Below are 18090 nucleotides of genomic sequence, written 5' to 3' on the forward strand. Positions count from 1 at the left end.
GTTATATGCAACTAAAAATAATACTGCGTTGGTGCCATTTTCTTTATTCTTCTCAAGTCTGAGAATACAGATAAATCTCATAATTACCAGTTGAATTTCACTTAAACTGTTATTCGTTCTTCCATTGCCAAAGTTTTGGAATTTCTCTTCCCTCTGAGCATTTCATCAAGGCATTAACATTTTTATTACCCATCATATCCAGCATATATTGCTCTCAGGCTGAGCCCTCTCAAGTCTGTTACCAGTAGAAACTGAGGGTGGCTAGAAGTGCTTCACAGGGTGTGAGAGCAGAGTCCAGTAGGCTGAAGTCATGCATTGCAGTGCTTTGTAAGGTTTTGAAGTATTCTTAAAAGCAAACAAGGAAGTAGAACCCTTTAATTTCCAAGTACAAGGTTTCTCTGGGTTTTAAGATAGTTTATCATTCTTGGAGACCAGTTTGAGGACTATGTGTCCTCAAATGATGATGAGCAACAGTTAATGAATATTTCCATAGCCAACACTTGGAATTTCGTTACTGAGTCTCCGGTCATTTTGGATATGATTTGACCACAACAGTTCCCATTTATTGCAATCATTTTGGATCCCTCATGCTCTCATTACTGCTAGTAAAGTTGAAGTGTTACAGCCATATGCTGCAGAAGGACTAATGCGCCACTACCGTAAATGAAGAAAATTATCACGTTGCTGCTTTGATCTCCAGCCTTAGCTTTAAGCAGGACAAAAGCAATATAAACAGTACTGTGAGCTTTAACAGTACCAAGCAATTGTGGTATACTTCTGCATAGGGATCAATGAATAACCAGTGACATTGAGCTGTTGCAGCACCCTGATGGGTAAAAAGCTGCAGCTGAACCGACAGAAGCGGGACTATTTGAAGCATACTTCTCTTTGATGGAGTGCCAAAGCACACAAGCTATATTAGAGGGGAAAGAATCTGCAGAACTTTTGTATGTGGAAAAATTTGTCAAAGGCAACGTGGCAGCACAGATATACCACTCCAACTGCTCCTTGATTTATTGTTATATGGTACCACTCCCACACAGGTGCACAACAGAGGAAGTGCCTCATGCTGCTGCAGTCATTTTCAAGGCAAAAGTGGAGCTGATCCCTTAGCATATAATTCTGCTGTCAACAGGGACTTGAACAAGACCTTCTTTCTGCTAAAACCGTGAGGAGAATCTTCAGTCAGCAGAGCAGCCTAAAATAACACTGAAGAATGACCGCCAGCTGTAGTATAGCATCTCCCTGTTACAGTGTCCTGCTTTTCCCTCCACATTAGTGATCTTCTTGTTGGGAGTTCCTACTAGTACATCTGTGGTCTATAAGACAACTCTGCCCGGTGCAATTAGGCCACTGGAGACACACTTAGACAATTTTTTTGCTTATCAATAGAATTTATGTCAATGCCAAAATACACAGATGAAAATACTTTCTCAATCTACAATCCCATTATCCCTGTGCTGGTGAAATAGGTGGGAGATACAGTGAATCACAAGCAGCATGACCAGATTCAGTGTTTCTGAACATTCAATAAAATCAGCTTAGTAGTATCTGGACAGCTGGTTAGCACCTTTCCTCATAGCATGCATTTCAAATACATAAATAAAATCATGATTGCTCATATAAGTCTATGAGTGAAATAGAAGGAACCAACATTTCTCTTTGGGTAGTAGGCAGTAACATACAGTTTTCATTGCAAATTGTCAAAAAAAAAACATAAAAATTGAATGAGGCTTCAAATGAAATATCCCAAAAGAAAGAGCAAGGCTCCAGTGGGTTCAGTCACTTTCTGCCACTGTGCACTGAGACCAGCAGGTGATAAAAGCTCTCTGTGAGGACTTGGTAGTCTAGCACCATGCTGACACTTTTGATACAGATGCTTTGAGTGTCATCTCTAAAAGGCTGCTGCATTTATGCATATTTTTAAAGCGAAAGCATCTACCAGCATGTTGGTCCATCACTGTGTGGTGACATTAATTTTAGAATTAAAATATTCTGCCAATGCTGTATTCTGCCAATACAGGTTCACTGTATTTCTTATTGCAATTAAATTCTTTTGATATAGCTATTCTTTATTCCCAAACTTACTTGTGCACATTTGTATGGGTCAAAATCCATTGAGGCGCTGATAAAAGCTGTTCTAACAATTCAAAAAGGAAAAGCCAAATTAATAAAGCAACCCACTAACAAATCCTTCTTTTCTTTTCCACCCAAATACAGCTGTGACCATTTTCCATCTTGATGTCAAAGCCTACAATACCATTGTTATACACAATGGTAACTGTAACATCTTTACGTGTCTTGTCTCCCTCTCAACTCACACCAATTTAAAGGGTGATAGATGAGACCCAGGTTCTTTGCTCATCAGCTAACACCGGGGCCTTCTGAGACTGTGGGCTCTCCCCCTTCTGATCCAAACCATGCTGAATTTTTTCTGCTTGACACTGCTTCACTTGCTAGATGTCCAGTGGCAGATGCAGAAAAAGGCCAGTACGCCTTACAGCTTTTTTCATGCTAAATGGTTATTTTTGAATCCTTACCTGAAACTGTGTTCAGGTTTGTCATACATTTTCCTCTTGAAGAAGCTGAGCTGCATGCCAGAGCTACTCCCAAAGCACTGTAGTGGTGTGGAGGGAGTTGAGCTGTGAGTTCTGTGCATCAAGTGAGCTGTCAGCTACTGTTTTGTCAAGACCAAGCTGGTTTGAAAATAAAATAGTCTGGCTGGTGTTATCTGCAGAGCAAGTCAAAGGTTAACCCCTTTCTACTCCGACTGTCTAAATGAATCAAGCTGTGCATCCTGGCACATCTCAGCTACAAACCAGTGGGATTGCTGAGCACAGTGCTGCCTCTGTTTCTGCATCCTGCTCTCTTCTTGGTGCATCACAGAGCAAGAGCATTAACTTATTCAGTCTATGGCAGTTCCTCATATGGTTCTTGGGCACAGTCCCTCTGGCAGGGAGTTGAGGGCAGGCTGTGTTGGGGTGGAGAGTCCCTCAGGGCTTTACTGGGAAGGAGAAAAAGCAGGTTTCTGGGCTTGTATGTTTCTGATGCTATGTCCAGAGACCCTCCTTCCTTCTGTCTTACTCTGAGTCTTGTTGCTGTTGAACTGTCTGGAGACGCCTGTGAGGAAAGTCTAGGTTTGCTTCTTAGCTCACTGGTTGCTACTGCTGCTTGTGGTGTAGCTGCGAGGTGCCACAGCAAGCCCAGCTGAAGCTGTTAGTGGAGGCAAGCAACCCTCTAAAACCTTGACTGATGTTTTGCTAAGCACATTTTTACAGCACAGGGACTCCAGCAATTTGTGGTTGTAGCTCTGACGTTTAGATGTGCTTTTAATGGGAAATTGAACTTCTTAATTCATATTTGAAAATCCTTGCATTCTGATTCATCTCTCAGCAGCCTACCTCCCCGACGACCCCTAACAAGCCAGTAGTGCCACTGGAGTGGGCATCTGGAGTGGTACCAAAACCTGACCCTACAGTCATTAATAAACACATACGAAAACTGGTGGATGTAAGTATTTGGCATAATATACTGGTCAAAGAGGACAATGGCTTTGATGTTTTCAGCATTATAATTAATTTCAAGGTTATCAAGAAGTTGTTATGGTTGGGGTGAATTTCAGACACGTGACAACAAATTTGAGCCATTATTAATACATTCAGAAATATTTATTTTATTCCTGTAATCAGCAATGGGATTAGTAAACAGGTTTCTGGATGCAAAGGAGCAGACTTTGAGAAGCATTCAAAATGTTGCTGCTGTTCAGTAGGTTTGTATAGCAAATATAAATTTGAAGGACAAAGTTGAGTTTTTTCCAGCTTTAGCCATCCACTTCATGTCTCATAGCAGACTACTGGAAACAAAACTATTCAGAAACAAGTCTCACACATTAATAGGTCCAGAGAAATTTTCCAGAAACCCTAGTTCTGATTTTTGACATGCTGTTATTTGACTGTCCAGAGCATATTACATATGATAAAGATAGCATTGTTTTGGTGTCACTTTAAAAATGTGGACATGAGTTCTTGCAGAATTCTATCTGGGATCTTCCAGCTTCAGTTTGGAAGGTGATGTGTTGTGTTAGCTAATGCAAACAAAACCAAACACTACCAGAATCCTTTGGAGAGAATGAGTGCTGCTGTGTTGGTGTGTAAGGGACTTTTAGTGATGTGAGCAGCATGTAGACGTACCAGGAATGTGTTGTAGATAATGAAGCAAGATTTCCTTCTGCTTTTTACAAATTAATAACTAAGTCTGAGAGGAAGTATTAAATTCTGACCTCGTCTGTGTTACAGATCATTAATTGGGGTTATGTTGTTAACATAACTTAAACAAAGTCCTAGTTCTCTCACTCAGACTTCAAATATGTCTTGTAGTTTTCTTTCTGTACATGATCTTTTTTTAAAAAAGTTTAATTTTTCTTTTAATGTGGGATGCCAGAAATGCACATGCTGTTCCTGTATTGCTTTTTTCAGTGCCATATGTGTTGATAAAAATCAGTCCACATTCAAACCTCTCTTTGATAGCTTGTTTAAATGGGAAGTCTGTCACAACCCCTTAACCTTTCCAGAATGGCTGGGTGGGGGGTTGTGCTTGTTCCTATGGGTGGGGGAAATGTGGTACCCCATTTCACAGTTTTGGCCTGGTTCAGGATGTACAATCTTGAGTTTGACAGGCTTAAAACATGGTCTGGGACTTTTGTGGGTACTGCTTACTAAAGGGCTCACACCACTCTGTACAGCTGTTTTCATTTTACCAATTTTTGCTGTTTACTAGCTGCTTTGAGTTGTGCTTTAAGGCATTGTTTTTATTACAAAAAGTGTTGAATGCTGCTCGGGTAGCTTTGGCTCCTTCTTAATGATGCATTTTTGAGGTCTGCCAGTCATCGGTTACAGGTCTTTTGAAAGATACTTAGAAATTGGTTTAATTGGGTTCTTGTTAAAATAAGGATAATGCAAACACCTTTCAGAGGTCTCAGTAAATTAATTTAGTGTTTTGTCAACCAAATTTTAATCTAATGAGAGAGTTTGTACTTCACGATATGTCTTTCAGATAGTCATGTTGACTTTGACACTCATGTTTTTCTCATTAGCATAACACTGCTGTATCTTTAACATCCCTTGCACATCTCTGCAAACAGTAAGACAGAATGTAGTAATTCTTCAGCAGCTAAAGAAGGTTTCCATCACTTTATGTGACCTTTAAAATTTGATCCTGTATCTGTTTTTACTTAGTGATGAACTGGAATGGTTTGATGGAAGGGAATGGTTGTTAGATCCAAAGTGCTTGTGATCTGGAGGTCAAAGTATTAGTAAACAAATCAGACTGAAAGAGGAATGTGACACAGTAGAGGTGACCAACTAGTAGTGAAGTCAAAACCATCTGCAATACTCACGGGAAAGCTGCTGTTGTGTTGGTGTTGTTTTCTTTCTTTCTTTTTTTTTTTTTTTTTTGTGATTAAAAAGTATACTTTAGTGACATTTCCAATAAAGAAGAAAAATAAAGCAAGAACAATTATGTGTGAAGAGCTGTGGAGGACCATCACTAGATAAATACTGAGGTCAAGTTTTCTTTAAAAATTAGCCACTTTTTCCCCAAGAGTCCAATAAATATGGGTGCATCAGAACCACGTAATTACATGGTTGAAGAAGCTGTTATAGATTCAGGATAGGCTAGATATTAGTACAACAATCTTTTTTTCTTTTCCCAGTCTGTCTTTAGGAACTATGATCACGACCACGATGGTTATATTTCTCAGGAGGACTTTGAAAGTATAGCTGCCAACTTTCCCTTTTTGGACTCTTTCTGTGTGCTGGACAAAGACCAGTAAGTTTGGAGATTTATTTATGGTGGTTTGGTTTTTTTCCTCAATTTAAAAACTCATGGAAACCAAATATTTAAGAAACAATGCCTCTCAAGTTTCTTGTGTCTGACAAGACCACTGAAGGCTGAATTTTCTTATCATTTAAATTCTTATGCTGTAATCAGTTCTTTAAGTCCATCCAGGCTGGAGTCCCGCTGTACCTGGTACTTTAAAAGTAATTTATGTAATAGCTTAATGAAGAATTCCTGCTGGGACTGGGTCAAAACCCTAGAGTACTGCCAAATTACAGTGAAAATTCTGTATCCAGACCAGGTATCAGACTGATGAAACAAATAAGTTGTGTACAGGAACATGAGTGTATGTAGCAGAGAGAGGGTAATAAATATTCTAGGAGTTACATATATTTTCTAGGCAGTTGGGCTTGATAATTCTTGTTGTCCAGAATGTCTGGCTGTGAAGGCTCCTGGTCAGAGGCATAACCTCTTGGTCTGTGTGAGCAGTAAGTCAAAATCCTTCATTTAATGGCCTGGTCTGTGCTCTGATACCATGAACAGGTGAGAAAACAAGGTCTGAGTTGTAAGTTCAGTTTGTTGTTTAAAGAAAGATAAGAACCACAAAGGCTCTAATGATTTTTTCCTGCCAGGACTGTTGCAGCTCTTTCAAAGAATGTGCTTTGTGTGCTGCATGCTTTCTGCAATGAGAAAACTCTAAATGTCCAGTGCATTGAGCAGTGACAGATCTAATCTACTTTTTATTTCCCTAACAGAGATGGTCTTATAAGCAAAGAAGAAATGATGGCTTACTTTCTGAGAGCTAAATCACAGTTCCAGTGTAAAATGGGACCAGGGTTTATTCATAACTTTCAGGAAATGACCTATCTTAAACCAACTTTCTGTGAGCACTGTGCAGGATTTGTAAGTATGTTTTTAATAATAGCATATATTAAAACCAATTTTTACCCTTTCATGTAGATGGGGTGAAACTGGCTCCGCACATTGCTGAAGTCCCTTGGCCAAATAATATCTCACGGCATTTAGAAGCACAAAACAAGTACTCATGTTTTAGCTGTGCTATCCAGTTTTGATTTAGTTGTTTCTGAATACTGGCATTTGTAAGAATTTCTGTTGTGGGGGTGGGGGAAATAAAATTACATTAGTTAAAGGATATTAGAGACTATATGAATGGCTTTACTTGGTTTATCTTAAGTTCTTTAATTTGGCTTGATTTCCTTTGTAAACAAGCTCAAGGGAAAATGGATGTCTGGAACAGAGGATGTAGATGAGGCAAAAGCCACTCTTTCTCAGGAAATTGCACATGGCAACATAGCTATGTTCATAATTCTCTGAATGGCTGTAACAGCCCTAAATTTTTCTCTATTGAATTAACAGATCTAATTGGTAAAGAAATCAAAAAAGTGCTTCCAACAGTTGTATACAATAAGAATTTTTAAAATTTATTTTTTGGGGGTCTTTATAATTTGCTTTTCCTCTCAGCCATAACTTACCAGATGCCACTTCTTAGAATGTTCTGTACATAGCTGGGAAATGATTGGTTTTGTGGACATTTGTGTTGCTTGTAAACCTCCTCTGAGTTTTCCGCTTCAAACCAAGTATAGTAAAGAAAAAGGAACCTCTATGATAAAAAAGTTACTTTAATGGACACATTCACCTGAAATCAAATGTCCACATTTTTCTCAGCTAAAGCAATAATGGCAGAGGGCCCTGTCCTCTGCTTACGTGTGGCTCACATAACAGGGTGTGAACTCAGACCGTGTCCCTGCTCTCCAGAATGGATCTGTCTCTGCTATCAGTGGCAAAATCTCCAGCTTTATTCCACAAACTTTTCCACTAGGCAATATTTCTTCATGGTTGAAAGTAACAGCAATAGCATTGATAAGTGCAGAAATGTGTCTCCTTTCAGACTGGTGTTCCTGCTCTTGTCCATGCTCCCATCTTCCACTCACTTCTTTTGCAATGTGTTAGTCTTGTCCAGATTCTTGTGGTCTCTGTCACAACTGGTGCCACTGATCAAGGCCATGGGCAAGAGGGAATTCCACATATTTCTGCTATAGCTGCCAAAGCTTTGGAGGTGACATGGCCAGTGCTGATTCAGGAGTGTGGTGGTGGGCTCTGGAGCTGACAGCTCCAGCAGACCAAAGGGGCAGGGCCGGTCACTGGCCAGAGCCTATAGTGTCAGGCTGCCTGCAGCCTTGGGAACACGTCATGTGTTCATGTTTGGAAGGCTTCCATAACAAAGCAAGGCCCGAGGACTGTCCTGTAACATCCTTTCCACCAGATATTTTTCTCCTGCATCAGTTTGCTAATTGGCCATTGTTGGATTTTTCACGTCTCCCTGATTACACCCAGTGCAAGAGTACAAATGAGTAAGGGGTTGTACAGGAAATGGAAATAAGGTCATTTTTCCTGTCAACTCACTGAAGTCATTGGCATTGTTCTGTGGATGAGTTGGACTGACAGGACAGGAACCGACTAAAAATCTGCTGCGTATTTGTTGTGCATTTCAGTGCTGCTCATCTGCAGGTGGAAACCTAATTTCAAGCTGATGCACTGATTCACAGTCAAAATAATCTGCGCTGACTGTGCTGCAGGATGAATTGACATGACAGCACAATGCACACAGTTATTAAAACGATGTGAACTTTAAAGGTCAAGTTAAACCTAATGCCATTAAGCAGCACAAAATTGATATGCCCATGGCCAGTCTCAGTTCCGTCCCACAGCTTGAGTTGCACCACATGGCAGGGTAGGTGACCGGCCATCCCCCTAAGCTTTATGATCTGAATTTGCACATATCCTCTTACCTTGGAGCTGGCTCAAGCCAGGTTTGCAGCAGAGCTGCGTTAGACAGATTCAAAACTTTAGGTCACAATTCATGACATGACACTTCAGCTAAGCTTTCACTGTGGTGTGTAACCACAAGAGTGATGCCAAATTTGAGTAGGAGGAAGGTAGAGAGCTAAGAAGGCAAGGAAAAATCTCTTTGGTGGGAACAGATTAGAACTTAAATTAAATAAATAACAATCCACATCTTTTACAGTGATCCTGTAAAAGAGACCTGGGAAAATAGGTCATTGCTGCTCTTTCAAGAAGGACTGGGGTATTCCACTGTCACTGCCTGACCACAGCAACTGCATTCACTGTGTATTAGCAGGAGAAAAACGAGCAGCAGGCTTTCTGTGGACCCTTTCCACTGTTGTCCTTTCTGTTCTTTTGTTCACCATTCTTCCACCTTGTCTAATCTATTTTTGCTTTCCTCAGGACCACATTTTTCCTTGCAAATTCTTTTGGGCAGTGTATGGGATGTTTTTTTCCCCCAGAATCTGTCCATTCTGTTTATTTTACTCTTTCCTTTGTATTCTGAATGTTCTCCAGCTCTTCTTTTTGAACCTTTCTTTAATGACTATATTCAGGCCCTGCTCTCTGTGCATGGATTCTTATAAATCTGTTGAGGAGCCACATTCAGTTTCAGCTGCCAGGATGTGCTCACCCTCCTTACTAATGTTTTGAATGAATTCAGGAAAAATAAACACCACGGTCCCCAGGTTTTTTTCCTTTAATGCTAGAGTTAGAAAAATTGCCCTTTCCTCTCTCTGCCTCTCAGAGTGGAAATGTTTATTTTTATAATGCCATGGCTATAGATACAGCATTTCTGAGTGTATAGAAAACAATTTGCTAGGGAATTTTCATACTTCCAAGCAATCCTGCTCATATTGCAGTGAAAGCTTCCCAAAAGTGGGACCACACACACTGCCCTCAGAAGTTCAGCATTTGGTTGTTATGTATGTCAATACAGCTTCTGAGGGGAGGCAAAGGATGGAATTTCTGCCTGTTTTATTCTTCAGCTGACGGGGTTTTTTTTAATGGGAAAAGTCAGGTGAGCAAATCAGATTGTTATGGCTAGGTGTGCTGGGAACCAGTATGGGAACTAAGAACCTAATTTTTATCCCCAGTGGCATTTTTGTCTGCTGTGTTTGAATGTCGTAGGTCATTTATGTATCTAGAGAATGGATGTACTCTGGCAATTCTCCTGCATATAACATTAAGTGAGCCTAGAAACAGAATGTGCTCTACTGGTTTCACTAAGCTTGATATGATGGTAATTTTTCATCCATTCCAGGAAGCAAATGTCATCTGTGTCTCTCCTCCCCTGGTAGTCCCATTACTACTAGTAAGTAGCAGAAATAAGGGAGAAGCCACACAAGTCTTATCACAATTAGAGGGGGAGGTCTGCCTAACAGGAAGGGTGTTAAGAGCAGTTGTATCCTGTTTGTGCTTTTGTAGCCATTGGTACTTCCTCATTGTGACCTTGTTTTCCTTCCAGCTTTCTTTTCTGATTCCTTGACGTTCTTTTGTCTTCCTTTGCAGCTCTGGGGTATAATCAAACAAGGCTACAAATGCAAAGGTAAATAAATATTATATGGATTTTTTTCAGGCTATAGGTGGTGGGTTTTAGCACAAGTCATTCAACCATACCTTTAACTAAAATGACATATGGTCAACCAAATCTTGCATCTGCTCTTGGTATTGTCCATGAACAGTCGCTGCTGGTACACTATGAAGTGTATGTTCTTACTGCATTAGAGAAAATAGCAATGAGTAGGAACATACAAGTTCTGTGAGCTAAAGATCCAAAGCAGCCACTGACTCCATGAGGTGTCACTTTCTACCAATAAGGACCCTGAAAATTGGAAAACTTGGAAAACACTTGGAAAAAGAGTGTTCTCTTCTAACACCGAGACATCCTGAAATATATCCCCTGAGATTCAGGTCAGGGAAAAGCCTGCTGGCAACACTGTTTCTCATGTACATTCACGTGCCTGTAATGAAGCCTAACTGGCCTTGCGATAGTGACTGAGCTAGAAACAGAGAAATATTTAATTCCTAGACTGCCCAGCAGATCTCAACACAGAATTTTCTCCAGACACGCAACTTAAAAAAAATTCCTAGAGCTCTTACGTCCCTCTCCCTTACCTTCATGTTGTGTTTCTTATGCAATACTCACACCATATTGAGCAGGTCAGACCAAAAAGGATATTTTAGTGGTCCTCATTGGCTTTAAAATCCTGGAACTATTTATTTCTCATACAGCCCAGCTCTGGCTGAAGGGCACTGTTGTAGCTGCATCTCAATTACTCACAGGGGAACATTCACATTGGGGCTTCATAGTTATATTTGTATGTACTCTTCTCCCCTAGTCCTACTTCAAGAAGGATTAAGAATCTGCAGTATTGGTTTTTAAGATACACCGTGTTCCTGTCTCTCTTTCCACCCATGAAACTCTCTTTCAGAGACACGGGTAGGAGAAATGTCAGTGGCTAAATCAACATAAGTAATTCAGCTATTCCTGATCGCTGTCATCTGCATAGCTTCAAAAGGGCTGGTTGCACTCCGTAGTTTTACTAGTAGGATGAGGGAAGGAAGATAAGGTTTTGTCACAGCAACCTGTAAACTCAGCTTGAGATCTGAAAGCTGAGCTCGTCCTGCATCACTGCCCGTAACAGCGGCCCAGTGGAGAGTGAGCAAAAGTGGTTCTGTACAGTCAAAATTATAGGCAATGGAGCATGAAAGTAAGAGAGCTGAGCTGCTCGCTCAGATCTTAAAGTAGTCAAGCATAAAGGGTGCCTGTCCTTTGTTGCAGCAGCTGCCAGCTGTTCCATATGCAGCACTGGAGTGTGGCAACCATTAGGGACACTTTTGGCCTTTGAGTAGAGAGGTTTTGCCTTCTGTTTGAACCTGTGATACTGTGCTCTGACACAGCAGGGAGAGGGAGTTCATCTGTTCATGTCTGCTGCTTACCCCAGCACTGTGGGTAATGAGATAAAGCTTGAGTGTGTGGTCTGCAAGTGACAAAAGAGGTCCTCCACATCAAGAAAGATTTTTGTTGTATCTGGGCGGGAGGGCAGAGGGAGTGTTGCCTTTAGGACAGAGAAAATCACAGTTAGACAGGCACTGCTGTATTAGTCATATGAACAAGGTGATGGCAGAAACCAGAACTCTCACCCATCATGCTAGAGCTGCTGCCTTGAGCAAAATGGGTCTTATAGCAGAGTTATAAGCACAGTACTTTGGCAATGGCTCACCAAGAACAAAACTGGCCTACGGAAGAGCAACAGAGAAACAAGGAAGATGGAAATTTTCAAACACCAGAAAGGGACAAAAAGGAGAGAGAGCCTGTGTTTTGGGCACATCCTCCACCCTTTGGCCATTTCTCGCAGATGAAATCCATACTGCCGTCACCTTTCAGACAATTGTACCTAGTGACGAGTGTATCTCTAGTGATGCAAATCCCAGCAGAGGCTAGGTGTGCAGGCACTCAGCCATTTTAATCCAGGTGGATGATACATATCCAGAGAGCGTATTCTGTGCTAACGTTGCTTACTGAGCTACTTAGACTAGTTTTAACCTACAGTGGTCTACACTGACCTCCAGGTGTCCTTCTAGAGGCTCGAGATATGGACACTCGAGTGTCTTCTGATCAGACATGTTTATTATAATGGGCCTGCTGGATCAAATAAAAAACAACCAAACAAATAAAACCCTCCCTTTTTTGGAGATTCATGCAGTAGAGCAAAAGTTTTATGCATGGCATACACATGATCATACCAGTGATTCCACATCTCTTTCTTGAGACTAATTTCTGATTAAAATATCATCCCCCCTCTTCCCTTCCGCTGCCATTTTTCTATTAATGGCTGTCATGAAAATGATCCATTTTTTTTGTAATGCCCTTCACACCAAAGGATCCATTTCTGTAGCTCCCTTCACACCTTCTGTCAAACTATTTGTTCCTTCAAAGTATCTTCTGGTATCTGTCTGCTAATAGCCCTAGGGGATTACCAGATAGTTATGGCTTTCCATTTGGTGACTTGACAATTCCTTTGTTTACAGATTGTGGTGCCAACTGTCATAAGCAATGCAGAGACCTGCTTGTGCTGGCATGCAGGAAATTTTCCAGAGGAACCTCAGTAGGCAGTAACCACGGCTCTCTGCCTAGCAGTCCATCTCTGCCTCCAGGTGAGGGCAATTTTGCTAGTATTTTAAATCATTTCTGGAATCCCCTCTAATGGCCAGTGTCCCTGCTGCCATTTTTAATTTTTCCTTTGTATCAACACCCAGAGTAGCACATGTACTTTCCACTGCACTATGGCTTGTGTGTAGTGCTTAGATTACAGCAACCCTATCCTCCATAATGGCACCCCTGTCCCAGCTGAAAAGAAATGAAATTGCATTTCTCATTATTTGTCACTTAGGATCAAGGAGACATAGGGCACAATTCTAGTGTTGCCTTACCCCTGAGCATACAGATGGTGAGAGAAAAAAATATGTTCACACAAGGCCAGAAACAGTTTCCAAGCAGCATATGTATATTGCTAATTACACCGCTGCTTCCTATAGTTACCTCCCTGCCCCAGGCTTGAGCTATCCTTTTGTAAAGATCTTGAAGCAGAATATTTCAAATACAGGATTCCACCCTCTCTTTCAGTCCAAGATGAAGTATTTGAATTTCCCAGTGTTGCTGCAGAACACCAGGACCTTGATGGCAGAGCTATAACTCTAGTCACTGGCTCTTCACGAAAAATCTCAGTGCGGCTGCAGAGGGTGACCACCAGCCAAGCAACACAGACAGAACCACTCTGGCATGAACCAGGCTGGAACGACTCAGGTTCCCATACTTTCCCCAAAATGAAGTCCAAATTCCATGGAAAAGCTGGGAAGAACAAAGGCTTTGCAAAGTGGGAGAACGAAAAGCCCAGCACACAGGCTGATGTAGAGCTAGAAGCCGAGGCCCCACAACATATACAGGATCACAATGGAATAGAAACCCTGCCAGAAACACAAGAATCTGAGGTGAGTTCCAGAAGAAGCCAAGACAGTTTAAAATCTGCTATAGTCTGAAGTCTCATAAGGTTATTTTATAAATTTCAGGATGCTTTTTCATTCAAATTTGTCATTGCTTCTCGCATAAGTTACTGTCAGAAGAATACTGAATCATCCACAGCTACCTATTTTCTTCAGTGCAGTGCACATTTACTGTAACACTGTAAGTGGGAGTTTGGTTTTTGGTGTCAGTATGTGCTTTTTAGGAGCTGGGTACTTTTCATTTTGAAAATCATTAAAATAGCCTGGTAGATATGTGGCCAAATTCTGTACTGTTGTACCCTTGCAATGCACAGTTCTGGGGTTCATGTTAGATTCACAACAATTACCATTCTGATAAATATAGGAGTCTAGGATAGGGTAGCATATTAGTCTGATTTCTGTTGTTGTCACCCATAAAGTTTATAATTCCAAAGCCTCAGGTTTTTATTGACCTCTTCTGCCAGCATGTAAATGCCTATTTCCTTTTGCTTACAGGATAGCTGATTGCTCACCCTGAAGAAAACTGAAGATGACAACTGTAATACAGCAAGCATTGGTGGACTGTCATAGACCACATGTGGCCATAAGAAGTGTTCTTATACCTCGTACTTTTAAATCCAACCATTGCCTGTTTTCTTAGCTGAAAGGTGTTATAGAGCACTATTTATTTTCTCATGAGTAAACCATTTGGATGAACATTGCACAGACACAGCAGAATGGACCTCTGCACTCAGTGTTTTCTTTTGTATGACTTCTGTGGAAACTTCCTCTACACGCCAGTGAGGATATATTTGGCCCCCTTTAAGTGTACTGCATCATTTCGGTATGTCTGCCAGCAACAACAATGGTGAGGACAGAAGCCAAGCATCTAAGTTTGTTCAATAACACTCCTTTCCAGAGGCTTGCAACGATAATTTAAGGAAAGAAGTAGGTGTGTATGTTGATTAAATCTCAAATGAAAACCTTTCACAAAGTCCTCTATACTGAAATTCTTTGTGCACCTGGGGTTTTGAAATTTGACCCTGTTTATGTTGTTACAGTGAATGCATTTGTGTTCAGCATAGTGACACCAGTTACCAGACTAGGGATCCTTCAAATAGGCAGCATGTGGCTGAAAGGGAAGGAATTCCAAGACACTATGTGTTTGTCTGGTTACATCGCAATAGAGAGGGGTCATCTTGCCAGCACTGGTTATAGTAACATGAGCATGCAATAAACACTTTAGTTTTAAGTGTGTGTGTGTATATATGTGTATGTGATAGTTTTCTCTGGTTAGCAGCCTGTACATGTTAAGACTAAATGTACTGAAGAGCAACCTCCAAATTAGCAGTTCGCTAATGTAGGATCTAGCATCTGAATCTATAATGGTCCAGGAAGCAGGTTTGAAGTTGCCTTTTGCAGAAGCATTAAGTTATTGAAGGAGCACAGCCTTCATCTGGAAAAAGAGAGAAAACCAAAATAAAACAGCCCAAAATCAACCCTGAAAGATACATTCCATATTGGCACACGTGTGTTAGTCTTCTTACCCTATCTTCCCACAAAAATAGGGCGGGGAGGCAGAGAGCACACGCTCTGACTAAAGCCACTCAGTTATAAAATGTCCTACAAAATTTAAGTTATTATATCCTCATGAAGTTATAAGCTTTCAAAACAAGAGAGTAATTTCATAGACTTCCCTAACCAAATCTGACAGCTGCACTCCTCTGTGGTAATTTGACTAAACTGCGCTGGGACTACATGATGCCTGCTCAGGTTTGCATCTTGAATCCTGCAGGTTTCATTTGTTTTCCAACACAACCAGTAACAATGGTGGGGAGGAAAAAAGATGTAAAAAAATAACACGCTTTGATTGTTTTAAACTCAAGAGAAATAAGCACTGCAGGAGCACTGATTTCCAAAGTAGGATGAAGGCCAGAAGCATGCTTCACTCTTACTGCTCTGGGTAAAGAACAAGCATCAGCAAAAATATGGTCTTTATTTCCTGTCATGGGTCAGGTGACAGGTCACAACCGGCTGACCGCACAGCTACCGTTACAGCGCACGGCTTGCACACAATGAAAATTATGTGGTAGAGAATTTGAATAGAGAAATTTGGTTATGATCCAGGCTGTTGATGGATCTGCTGAGATAAGCCTCTTAATGCTTTATAAATGAAATGTTCATGTGCAACTTCATTCTTAACATCATGTAGTTTTGACCAGTGTTTAGTCTGTAGACCTTAGCCTGTATCTTGCAGGCTTTTAAAAGTTAGTTGTAGCTCTTGACTTATTGATTTAACCAATAAATCTCTGGCAAGCCTGGTCGCTTCAGTCAGTTAGGCACTTTCCTCAGCAGCAGGTGTAGATCAAGTATAGACTGCGGGCTCATACAGTTAATCCTTCTAAAGCAAAATATGGCAGCTTCCAAGGAGAATCACAGAATCATTTAGTTTGGAAAAGACCTCTAAGATCATCGAATCCAATCTTTGACCAATCACCACCCTACAAACTAGACCATAGCACTAAGTGCCACATCCAGTCCTTTCTTCAACACTTCCAGAGATGGTGACTCCATCAATTCCAATGCTTAACAACCCTGTTCATGAAGAAATTCTTCCTGAATTGAAAGCACCTGCTCCTGCTGGAAACCCTTTGCTTCCAGCATTTAAAGAAGGGGAACACAGAGTGTGTTGCTGACAGTAAGTGTTCATGGCCATTGGAAAACAAGAAAGACACGAGGCAGAAATACAGCTTTTTGTTCACGCATACCACCCGCGCTGCCCAAAAAGGAATAGATTCATCATAGACAATGTAATAACTTATTAAAAAAGCATTCACAGGCTGTTTGCAGCAGAATGCTGATCCCCCAGTTCCACAGCAAGCACCTGAGTAGGGAGAGCTGACAGGGTATGAGCAAATATTTTAAGAAGTTGATATTAGATGTGCTTTTTACCTGTGAGGAGGTCTGAATACATGAAATTAAAAAATCTTTTTCTCTTCTTATTTCAAGTTGGCATCTTTTCCTGAACATGGTAAAGACTTTTCTTCACAAAAACAAGTTTAGGTCCCCAGTTTAGGCAAAGGAACAAAGACTTTCTTGTTCAGTGCCTTTGATTTAACAAAATGCAGAAAGCATCAGCCATCAGAGTTCCTGCCTCTGTTGGTCCTGGTGAAATCCTGTGTGCTAGAAGTAGAGCAATTCCACGAGTTTGTCCAGTAGAAAGTGCATCATAATGACTAGAGTGCTGGATTAATGAAGTAGCTAAAGTCAAATACAATCCCAAATTACGCCAGATATTTCCACCCCATCCATTCTCTCTCGTCTCAGGATCTTTTAAGAAACATGAGGGGCAACAGAGGGGTTGTTTAAAAATAAAACAAACAAACACCAAACAACACCACACAGTGGAAAGAAGGAAGACTATGTCAAACTTTATTTACAGGTTAATCCGCAAATGCCAAAGAATACAAACAATACGAGTAGGTGAAAAATGCAAGTGCTTGGCTAGACCCTGTAAGAGATTATTTGGCTTTTTGGCCCAAACACACTAGGACTTTCTGTGCTTGTGTAAAACCTCTGCAAAAGCTCACGTTGCATACAAGGGAGTTTCAGCTTTGCTTCCAACTTTAAGAGCAGCTCTGAGTGCTTCTCAAAGAGTCACAGGGACACCTGGCTCTCTCTGAGTGAAATGCAAAGTCAGGTTTGAACTGTAGCTCTCTCCTCTGTTCTGGATCCCCACAGAGTCTCACTCTTCTCTGCCCCCAGCAGCCCCCACCCCTCTCTCAGTCTTATCCAGCTTTTAGGCTTTAAAAGAATGAACCCAGCTTTACAAAGAAACATCTTCCTAGACAGAAGCCATCTCCTCAGAGGCACCTTTCTCAGGCAGCTGAAGTCTTGGGCAGGAGGGGAAGAATAAGTTTGTTGACCAGAACTAGTCTGAAACATGGATTTTCCCCATCTGGGAAAAGTGAGCCATTTTCCTTTCAGTACAGAAGATAAGCTGAGCTGCAGTGCAAGTTTAGTTGCCTAAAATTTTCTGAAATTAAACAGCCTGTCACCTCTGTGGACTGTTGTTCAGGGACTCCTCTGTGGAAGCCAAAGTGAAAGCATGCCCTAGGCAGCCCCAAGGTCTTCCTCATGGGAAGCCTGGAAACCTTTGGCTGACATAGTCTGAGCAGCCATAGGAGGGTCCTTGCAGCCTTGGACACTAGTTCCAGAAGCTTTAGGTATCTGTATTGGAAATAGCTGCATGTGAAGGATCCTGGACACAGGTGGGGGAAAAAAAACCAACAAAAAATCCCAACAAAACAAACAAAAAAACTGAACAGACGGCGGGTAAATGCAGGGAAAAGCACACTGAGACCTCTCCCTGTCTATGTGACATTAAGAATTTAAGGGGAACTGATG

The 18090-nt window shown here is 41.2% G+C and overlaps 1 protein-coding gene across 5 annotated transcripts in view; it reads left to right on the forward strand.

The window, feature by feature from the left end:
* Positions 1–15192, forward strand: part of RASGRP3 (RAS guanyl releasing protein 3) — a 62467-nt gene extending 47275 nt beyond the window's left edge. For 4 of the 5 annotated variants that reach the window (XM_039389488.1, XM_027735149.2, XM_027735148.2 and 1 more), the window contains exons 11-17: positions 3394–3510; positions 5711–5826; positions 6591–6738; positions 10210–10246; positions 12733–12858; positions 13328–13692; positions 14200–15192. In XM_039389488.1, coding sequence (XP_039245422.1) covers positions 3394–3510; positions 5711–5826; positions 6591–6738; positions 10210–10246; positions 12733–12858; positions 13328–13692; positions 14200–14208 — 918 coding nt within the window. In that variant the 3' untranslated portion in view covers positions 14209–15192. The remainder of the gene's footprint in view (positions 1–3393; positions 3511–5710; positions 5827–6590; positions 6739–10209; positions 10247–12732; positions 12859–13327; positions 13693–14199) is intronic. The other variant, XM_027735150.2, reaches the window with a different exon arrangement.
* Positions 15193–18090: the final 2898 nt, after the last annotated feature.

This window comes from Pipra filicauda, unplaced genomic scaffold (assembly GCF_003945595.2).
Source record: "Pipra filicauda isolate LSUMZ 115617 unplaced genomic scaffold, ASM394559v2 scaffold72_size3293161_pilon, whole genome shotgun sequence".
In the NCBI taxonomy this organism is placed as follows: domain Eukaryota; kingdom Metazoa; phylum Chordata; class Aves; order Passeriformes; family Pipridae; genus Pipra; species Pipra filicauda.